The 10519-nt window shown below is 34.1% G+C and overlaps 1 protein-coding gene across 1 annotated transcript; it reads right to left on the reverse strand.

Moving 5' to 3' along the window:
* Positions 1–5457: 5457 nt before the first annotated feature.
* Positions 5458–9060, reverse strand: LOC143555314 (cullin-3A-like). The gene is made up of 2 exons (XM_077044886.1): positions 8815–9060; positions 5458–7640 (listed from the first exon to the last, which is right to left on the reverse strand). Exons 1-2 carry the CDS (start codon positions 8973–8975, stop codon positions 5600–5602), a joined length of 2202 nt encoding a protein of 733 aa, XP_076901001.1. The 5' UTR covers positions 8976–9060; the 3' UTR covers positions 5458–5599.
* Between the last annotated feature and the right edge of the window lie 1459 nt (positions 9061–10519).

The following is a 10519-nucleotide window of genomic DNA, read 5'->3' on the forward strand; positions in this document are numbered from 1 at the left end:
CCCTAGCTAATATATGTAATTTTAGGGTTCGGAAGCTAAATCAGCTGGAAATATCGAATACAATTAAATCGGTCAATGAATAATTGAAGAGATTGAGATTGAAATCAGCGAGCGAGCAAGTCAAGAGATTGAAAGATTGGATTGATTTGATTGGGGATTTTGGAATCCTGATTTTCTTTTTTACTTAATTCACATATCCGATATATACAGTTGGACCCGTTGGGCCTGGCCTGCACAAGTCCACAATCAAGAAGCCCACTAGGTTTATCTCCACTCCCATCATATGTACTTGATATAAGTTTTTAGAGCATTCGCAATTTATCCGCCATCTTCATCTTTATAATTATAATAAAGAATACTACATTTCTTTTTTCTATTTAATTAAATGATATTTCTTTTATACTTTTATCATTATAGTTTTCTCTCTCCACCCTATAATTTATAAAAAAATCACTAACTTTTTCTCTAAATTTACAAAAAATCACTATCTTTTCTCTCTCCACCCTATAATTTACACTCACAACCACTCAAAACCACACCCTATAATTTACAAACTCCCCTTAAACAAATTTGAGGAATAGGATGGGAATGCTCTTATAGCTTAATATTATTGACTTAGAGCGCTGAAAGGTGTTCTCAGAGCTTTGACTTAACAAATTCATAAGTCGACTTTATATATAAAGTGGGTAATGTGGGACTAAAGGTGTGGGCAGATGAAAGAGTTCAATATGCTTCCCTCTATGAGCCAATCTTCATCACCGACACCACCCAACCAGAAGAAGATGTACAACGCCTAAAAATCCAAACACAAGAAGAGCAAGACTCCCAGAAGAACACACTTGCGTTTAATATGTGGGTGTTCTATCTATATTGCAAATTCCTGTAAAAATAAAGGTCATAGATTCTCGCACGGGGGAACTCATTACTGCAGCTCAAGCGACGAATGGAGTTTCATTTTTCGATACTCAAGCATTTGAAGTGACTGTTCAATATCAACACAGACTGACTACATAGAGCTACAAGTGAGGTTCAATCACAACCTGAGAAATCAACTGAACGTCTGAACCTTCACAAGTGCTATCTGAAGTTCAACATCTGGACTAAATTGACCCCTTCATCGAGGGGTTTTCTTAATAGATTTAAGTTTCATTTCATGTACTACTTAGATTGTAATGACCAAAACTTTTAATATTTACTTTAATATATTTAAACATAATAATAAATAATAAAGAAATGAAAAAAAAATGCCAAACGAAAACAATGATTAGTCACTGTATATAAATTAATAAATAATTAAATATGCATGAAATGAAAGAAATCTTATTAGAAAAGTCAGTTTATAAAAAAAAAACTAGATAAGATCAAAAATAAATTTACAATAGAATTAAGTGTATTCAAGCTAGGAAGGTAATATCCATTCATCCATATCCTTTACCTTTGTTACCAAGGAAAAGTAATTATAAATACAATAACAATCACACTCCTCTCCAATTCATACTTCACGGTTATAAATTCCGACAGCTTACAATTTTTCTGACAAACCGATACGAACCCAACAACAAAAACAGCACCATCGTTTACCATCTTCACTCCATAACCAGCCCCCACCACCTTTGAACCACCGCGCGACATCATAGCAGAACCGTTCGTTGAACTTAAACGAAAGGAGCTCTTGTAGAACTCAAAACGAATTCCGGCCAACCTTAGCTTTCTCCGGCGAACTAGTGAAGAAGAAGTAGCAGCAAGGTTTATTTTATAATCTTATTATTCCTTCATTTCTTAAGTATGAGCCTAGATGAAATCTAATTAAGTACGAAAAACACATGCAAGGAGTTTGAAACCAATCCCCTGCTCCCTCTTTTATATTTTTTCAGAATTTGTTTAAGCTAAACCATGTTTTGGATACACCATGGTTTAAATTCTTATGATTAATTAATATTTAGGGGACCGAACACAAACTTTTCATGCAAACCCAATATATTGATTAAAATGTGAAAACGTATGCTACCATTACCATTATCTTTGAAATGAAGAAGATGAGTTGGATGATATTTTATTATTATTAAATATTTTTTTTACTGAAACTGTGCCATAAAAAAAATCACCTTTTTACTATTTTTACTCAAATTTACCTAATAACTATAAAAGTTGTTTATTTATACAATATACACTTATTATTCAAGTTTATGATAATTTTCGTTTTATAAATTTATGAAACTCTTTTCAGATATCAATAAATGATAATATAATATGCACTCACTGTCTTAATTAATAACCATATAATGATATGGAAGTTATCCTTTGATTACATATATTATATTTACCTACCAACTTTAAGAATTCTTTAAAATATATAATACACTCAATGTTTATAAAGGAATTCCAGAATTATTTGTTAAATAAATGAAACCTTTTTTAAAAAAAATATATAAATAATAATAACAAGAACATAACTATTACTCATAACAAAATGATTTGATGTTTTTTAAACCTTTAAACATTAAAGATAAAAATACATACACAAGGGACACTATGAATTAAAATATATAAACAAACCAACAGTAAAACTCCATTTATAGTCACTCCATTTATTTTTTAAATAAAATATAACTTTTATGTAGATAATAAAAAAGCTCGAAAACAAGTTAGCATCACCTTGGAACATAAAAGGTATGGATCCTTACCCTCACTCCTTGTTACTTCATATTCAATTAATATAAACCTATTGAGTTCATATATATTTTAAAACTCCTCATGTCTTTGGACTATCAAATCACTTGACTGTCCGTTGGATTCCAATTCTGATTATGACATTGGTTTTAGCTTTCATGTCATTTGATAGTATTATGTTTATCGCATGTTCCGGTATATGTTACGATAATATATTCTCTATCAGTTATGTGAATAAGATCATTTATATTCTGATACCCTGAGTGTCGCTTCTCGTGGAGTGTCCCACGAGCATCTTGTTGCGGCATCGACAACATGTGCACCATCCATGACGGTGAGATCAGTTCACGACGTCTCAAAAGTACACGTGTGGTACATATGGCTATTAGGAGGTGTATGGATCGATCCTAGAAAATGATTAAGGAGATGGATAGCGGGTATGCCAACTCGCCATCTCATGTGATAAATATGCAGGAGTAGCTACCTGCGTGTTGTCACATTTATGTTCGCTCATGGGTACATCCATACGATACGATTTAATTTATATAATAAGGCTACTTTATCTAGTATCATTTACTGTAAACTCAATCTAAATTATGTTTCATTAAATCATTAATTGTTTGAGCCTATTATTCCGTACTAAGCATTCGGCTCATTCCGTTATTTATATTTTTGTATACAGGACCGCAGATTACTTTGGGCGGGATTAAGAAAGAAGAATAAAACATCAGGATTATAATAAAATATCTTTTAACCGTGTTAGTTTGTAAACTAGCCTTAAGTTTGCTTTGTTTAATATATTATACTTTTAACATGTAAATAAATAAAATTATGTCTTTTGTTCAGAAACCATATTTATTATGACACATCAGCCCATCTAGACCAGGGTATTACATAGATTGTCTAGGTGTGATATCAATTAATAATCGTATTTCAGCTTTTAAATACTTCATGTCTAAGTAAAAAAACCAATTCCCGTGTGTTAGTGTCATGATGTCAAGTTTAAAGTGTATTAACATTATTAATGAATAAATTTATTTAGCAAAAAAAGATAACATTGATTACAAAACACATATAAAAAAACCAGCAGATACATTCATTCATCTTCTTTAGAATCACAGTTTTGTGAATCAACAAAAGGACTAGATTCACGTAAACCATTGAACAAATCATCTATCTCCATTTGAAGAGCACAATCCATTGAGTGAGAATATCTCCACCAATTTCAATGTAAAGTAAACTATGAATTCTAAGAATTAATCGGAGATGAAGAGATACAAAATTGTTTAAAACCTCAAAAGAATTGTTTACGATATTAGAAGAAGTTGAGTCATCAACGTCCTTGTCATGATCTCCAGACATTTTGTATAAGTTTAAACATGCAAACCACCTTCTATCATGTGGTTTGTATGTTGCGGCTTAGAACTAAGCTCGGGAATTCTAAATGTGGATTGAGCTGACAATGACAAACAGTGGCACCAAGTGCATAGTCATTTTAAAACTAACACTTAATAAATACTATCTATAAATTCTTAAAAGCTAGTAAATTTTAATATAAGAATGTATTTGTTTGTGAACCAGAGTTAATTACACGAAAGGTCCTTGTGATATGTTTCAATAATGGATTGAGTCCCAATATATTACTATATTTACTTATTAGGTCTTAATAGTTTGCATTAGTGTAACGTTAAAGGTCCTCAACATTAGACGGGGCAAGTATGTTCATTAAATACCCCATGTGCCAAGCACATGCGAGGGAAACTTTATAATTTTAAAAATAGTGTTTACCCTCATTGCCACTTGGTACCATATGAAGTAACCTTCGTTTAAAAAATACGGCATTGGCGCCAAAAACTGTTTGTATTACCGTCTGGAACGAATGAGCCGATCAAACTCAACTTAAAACCCTTGATTAGAGTTTGACGTTCGTATTACCATCTACGAAGCGAGTACGGTGGATCTCAATCAGAGATGTTGCAAGGAAACCATGTGGATAAGAGCAAAATGGTCCATATCCAAATTTTTTTCTACTTTATATTTTGTAGGATGGGTCACATCCCCCGTCTTAAAACTGTTTTGCTTCATTTCCGAAAATCTATATCTCCAATTTTGACTTTATTCAACATCTTCTGTCTTAAATTTGACTTTTCAATCTCCATCTTCTCGCTCAAACCAATCACCTCTTCTTCATTCCCGTTAAACCATTAATCACAATACTCTTTTTTTCTTAACGACGGCATATACAGGCTCAGTGACATGCATCTTCACAGCCCATATATGTATCCATGCCCAAGACAAAATTACAAAGGCTCATTGCTAGTTTGACGCTCGAGGATGACGCCAAACCATTCTTAGAGGAAACTGAAAATCTCGTAAAAACCCCTGACTTGCAAACCAGGATTCGAACCCGGGCCTCCCCGATGAAAGTTTTGGGAAAACCCGGGGTGCCGCTGGACCAAAAGGTCTTTGGCTAGTCACAGTATTATCATATATACAAAATCTTCTCTCTTTTGTCCTCCAAACTTCATGTGCAGACAGCCGTTGTACCCCAAACTTTGGGGCCCAAAGCGTATCAATTATATTTTCAGCAGAAGAATCATTGAAAAGGATGGATTTGACAACTCAAAGTGTAGGATACAAATTACCAAAAGCCTAAAGACCATGGTTATCAGTATGCAATCAGATTGCACCATCACCAATTGGTGCATATGTACTAAAATGGCCATTTTGAAGCCACCTCTTTCACCTTGCACATAAAATTTTGTAGTATTTGGAAAAAAATTAAAGTTTTGATCTAAACATGTATAAAAACCAGAAAAAAAATAGAAGGCCATATAAAGTACCAAATCCAAACTAAAACTGCATAATATAACGATAATCATAATTTCAACCACAAAAAATAAGTCGAAATCACCTTGCAGCATTTCAATCAAGCCAAATATCGATACAACTTTCTATCATCTCTATCCCTTTCCAAGAACTCCCTCTCGATAAGTGACTCGATTCGTTTCTTTATAACAACAGGATTCGGCAAGAACCTTGACTGCAGTTGCTTTGTAACTTCCGCCACAATATTATTATGATCCAACGCCCGTCTAGCTTTCATAATTCTAACAATCGCTGCCTCGATCTGTGGCTTCCTATCCTCCTCCACCCGCTGCCTCGTTTCTTGCTTTTCGGGCTCTGATTCCTTCTGTGCCACCACCGTCCCGATCTTCACTTTATAGAACTTACTAGAAAACTTTTCATTAAAGAAAAACTCATCATCTTCACTTACGTCTTTGCTCATCGGTTCTTTCCTTAAAACATTCTTTCCCTTTGCACAGGCTAAAGACTGCAAGCACCGTTTCAGTTCAACCGAAGGAATCTCGACCGCCTGCTCAATTTCTTTGTAACTCAATCCGTCTGCATTGTTGAAAAGCATCAGAACACACATTTGATAGGTGGAAACATTCAGTTCGTGTTTTTGGCCTTTTGAAAAAGTTGCTTTGATATCTGCAGATCCCATGTTTGTCTGCCATGTTAATCTACGCCCGTTGTGGGTCCCGAGGTAATACGTTTTGAACTTATCGCACACTGTGAGGATTTCAGGTGGAAGGTTGCAGGTGGTGGTTGATTGAGTTGGCCAAGACCCGGTTGTGAGAACGTGAACAGCGAGTGTTGGACCATCGGCTAACATGGGTCCCATCGAGTCATAGAACCCTTGCATTGTGTCTTGAGAGGTTTTCATGTCGGTGAACATACCTTCTAGCTTTGAAGTAAACTGATACCCGCATTCGGTTTTTAGTTTCAGTATTAAACTTCTCTCTGCATCTTCAGATAAACTTTTTCCCGACAGAAGTCGTTTTGCCAAATGTTGTTTGTAATACTTTTCAAACACGTCTTTTTCTTGTAGATAACGGAACAACATCATTACTTTATCTAATGCAACCTCAACATCTTCTTCACTTACACCTTTTAACCCCTTTCTAAGCTTGTCATCTACAAACAAAGAGATAAACTCCGGGGACCGTGCGTTCAAATTAATAAAATTCTCAAACGCAGAATTCAAGGCGTTTTGAAACGTCTTATCGTTGTTAAACGCGAGATTAATGATCTTATCATGTTTATCCTTTTCTTCCAATAAACGTTGTACAAACTCAACCGGATCCTTAACCCGTTCCGGGTCGATCACCAGTTGTTTGCCCGTTTCCCGAATGTGAGAAGTCATCACATCCCGTATTAACGTTAACCCGTTTGGCACCCTGCGGAACAGATTGTAAATCCGGGCTAAGTCATCGTACTTATCGTCCATAATCATATTAACCAAACCCGAATTTTCCATGTGAACTAAACGGTTCATTTGACTTTCAATCATTTCCTTTTCAACCACATTTGTTATCTTCACTTCACTTTCCGCGTCTAAATAATGTGTCACCCGATCGATTTCTTCATTTAAACGTTTCTCAGCTTTCTTCAAATACTCACCACAATCACAACACTCGATAAACTGCTGAGATTCGCCTCGATAAAAATTGGCAGAAAGATCAAGAAATGGTTGTTCAAAGTCTTGTTGGTAGACTGAAGGACCAAGATCCATTAACATTTTGACTATGTTTCTCATTAAACCTCGGTTGATAACTTCCCCGTTTCTTTCTTTCTGCACCATTTCAAGCAGTGTGTCTTGTAGCCTTGTTTGGATGTCAACAGAATGGATAATGTTATCCCGCCATAGGTTAAGACCAAGCTTGTGAACTGGAGTTTTGTGTGTACTAGGAATGTATGTTCTGTCCATGTACATTAATATGTCTCGTATCATTTGTAATGCTTTGTTGTGTTCCATCCATTTCCTGTTTAGTTCTTCTAGAAACAAGGGTCCCTGAGATGCTTCAACTGCTGCAGCTATTTCTTTTAAATGAACTGCCATTGTTGATACGAGTCCAGAGTATAGCTTTTCCCCAAATTTGTGCAGGACCATATTGTATGCATGCCTGAACATACATATCCCATAACAAAATAAATAAGTATGTTAAATAGTTAAATACTTAAGTCACTATAAGAAACAAAATGTATCAAAATAATAACAGCAACTAGGATTGATTTTTATCATGAAATATACCAGATTAATTACTAGAAACTAACAAAACATATATGGGCATTAACATATTATAACTACACTCAGTATTATTTGTGACTGCTCAACAATGAGCCACGGTGCAGGTAGATGACGCAACGTGTGCCATTTTTCATAGCAAAAAGGTCCAAAAATATTAGTATCCGCCAATTTAGACTTAAAAGTGAAAAATTATCATCTCAAAATTAAAGTGATCGCTAATGCAGTTTTGTAGCTTTAAGAAAGAGATTATATCAAACTGTCAATACTATCGACTGAACCACGGTTCTTGGTTTTAAATTGCGCAATGAGCTCCAATGCATTTGGTCATAAAATCCGATGTTAGAACAATACTAAAAAATTTAATTATACAAAATCTTTTAATATGTTAACTTTTAAACAATTAAAGGTAAGAAATTTAGATAAATAAATACAAATTAAAGCTATAGCCGGTACCACAAAACAAGCTTTACATACAAGTACATTATGCGTAGACTTTAATTAACATTTTAAAACTATATATAAAAGAATTTTAGGGTTTCTATAGCAATCTTATTTCCAGCCATCGTGTCCGTCCTCCAACCTTCTTCATCGACTCTCCAATAGTCTCTTATCATCTCCAGGTAAGTATCACCTTTCTTAATTAAAAGATCCGACCTAATTTCCAGTTAAAGAGGTCCAACCCGAGTACTAATTCCATGTTGCACGCATGTAAACGCAACGCATTATGTGCAGTGATGCGATATGATTAGTGCAATTTTAAAACCAAGCCATGGCTGATAAGGAATAAGAAATGGAAGATAACATCTAATATATGCAATATACATTGCTGATGAACAAAACCAGAAGGTTATCAAGCTTTAACACACCAAAATCATATAAGAGATTCACATTTTATAATAAGATGTATATATGCTAATTCTTTCAAAACAAAACATTAGTTATGTTACCATATTCACATACAAACTTTGAAGCCCTAATGGCATCAACATGAATAGAAGTCTCTAAATGATAATGATAATAATAATAATAATAATAATAATAATCTAAACCTGTAAAGCTCTTCGAAACTTAGGCCACTGGCGTTATGATTATAAATCTCGTGAATCGCATGCTCCAATATGTTCCACGTCTTCTCGGAGTATTTGGGATCCACCACCACCCGGTGCTTAAACGCCTCTATCTGGATATTCTTCTTCTTCTGTGAGCTCATCCTCGATCCAATCCGATTTATCCCCAATTTCAAAACCCTAGATGTACGTAATTTTAGGGTTCGGAAGCTAAATAAGCTGGATGATCGACGGAGTGTTAGTTAGGATGAATTGAATTAAAAACTTGATGAGACCGAATCAGCAACCAAACCAAGTTGAAGTTGAGAAGCAAAGGCAAGATTGATTGATTGGGAATTTTGGAATAATTGGAATCCTTTAACCCGATTTTGTTACTTGTTGACATATGTGGTTAGCCTCAATAGAAGACTTCTGCTTTGTTTGTTGTACGTAGCTCACGCTATTCTCCTTCTTTTATTAGGGCAAATGTCGATCAGGGGTGCAAACAAGTGGAGGCGAGTCCGAGCTCGGCTTGTTTAACTTACACAGACCTCAAGCTCGTGAGCTCGAGTTTCAAAGCTCGAGTTTGACTCGTGAGTATATTTTCAGCTCGAGTTTAGTTTGACTCGTGAGTATATTTTCAAGCTCGAGTTTGGTTCGTATTCGGTTCATTTGCTATTTATTAATTAATATTTTATATAATTATAATCATTTTTATATGTATATTTTTTTTCTATTATAATTTTATGTAAAAAATAATATATATTATTTAGTTATTTTATTTATTTTTTCATAATGTTAAATATATTAATTAATAATTATTAAATATATATTTCAAAATATTATATAACTAGCAGGCTCGTTTAGGCTCGCGAGCTGGCTCGAGCCCGTTAAGTGAATCTCAAGCTCAGACTCGGTTATTAAACGAGCTTACTTTATTGGTTTATATGTTTCCATATAAGTGCATGTATACAACACTTTATTTACCGATTTTTTTCATGTTCTTTACTAAATTTCTACACACACAAACACAATATTTCTACTCTATGGATTTAAATAAATCAAGGTTTGGTGCAACCAAGAAATCTCTAAAAGCTGGTAGAGGAGGAGGTGAAAATGTTAGATTTTGACGAGTCCAATATCGGACTTGAAGACGCATACGGACTCGCACAAAGGTTTTACCAGTCCATTGTTAGAAATACTTCTTAATCGAAAACCTAAATTAGGGAGAAAATATAATTGACTTGTAATTTTTAAATTTTAAAGTTCGTATTTTTGTGTTTTATTTAGTTTGAATTATGTAACTTTTATTTTAATTGAAACCTTATTTTTATTTTGTTAAAAAAAAGTAAAATGTTTGGCGGTGCTTGAAAGAAGTTGCGCCATCAATTCTCATACTTAAGATAAAAACTAGGTAACAGCCGTCGCGTTGCGGCGATATTTGGTCAGTATCAATTAAACTCAATACATACTAGACACTAAGTTCAAAAAATAAATCAACAAAAATCCAAAATAGTATAGCCATACGTACAAATTACGATCAAAACGACACAAATTCAATCGATATTGGTTTGGTTCGTTACGACATTGGCGTTAAAGTCAAAAAAATAAAATAAAACAAAAGGATAACAAACTTAAAAGCATTTATGGATGAAATTTTGACGTTTTACATTTTGTTATAGCATATTGTGATCTAGAAATTACTAAA

Source organism: Bidens hawaiensis, unplaced genomic scaffold (assembly GCF_021521415.1).
Source record: "Bidens hawaiensis isolate Kalapana, Puna unplaced genomic scaffold, B.hawaiensis_p1.1 tig00018044_1, whole genome shotgun sequence".
Classification (NCBI taxonomy): domain Eukaryota; kingdom Viridiplantae; phylum Streptophyta; class Magnoliopsida; order Asterales; family Asteraceae; genus Bidens; species Bidens hawaiensis.

What these genes read in the sequence shown, in the direction of transcription:
- LOC143555314 (XM_077044886.1), bottom strand. Translation starts at nt 8,975, where the DNA reads ATGAGCTCACAGAAGAAGAAGAATATCCAGATAGAGGCGTTTAAGCAC. An exon ending in AGTTTCGAAGAGCTTTACAG is followed by an intron (nt 7,641 to 8,814) that starts GTTTAGATTATT and finishes ATGTATGTTCAG; the next exon opens with GCATGCATACAATATGGTCC.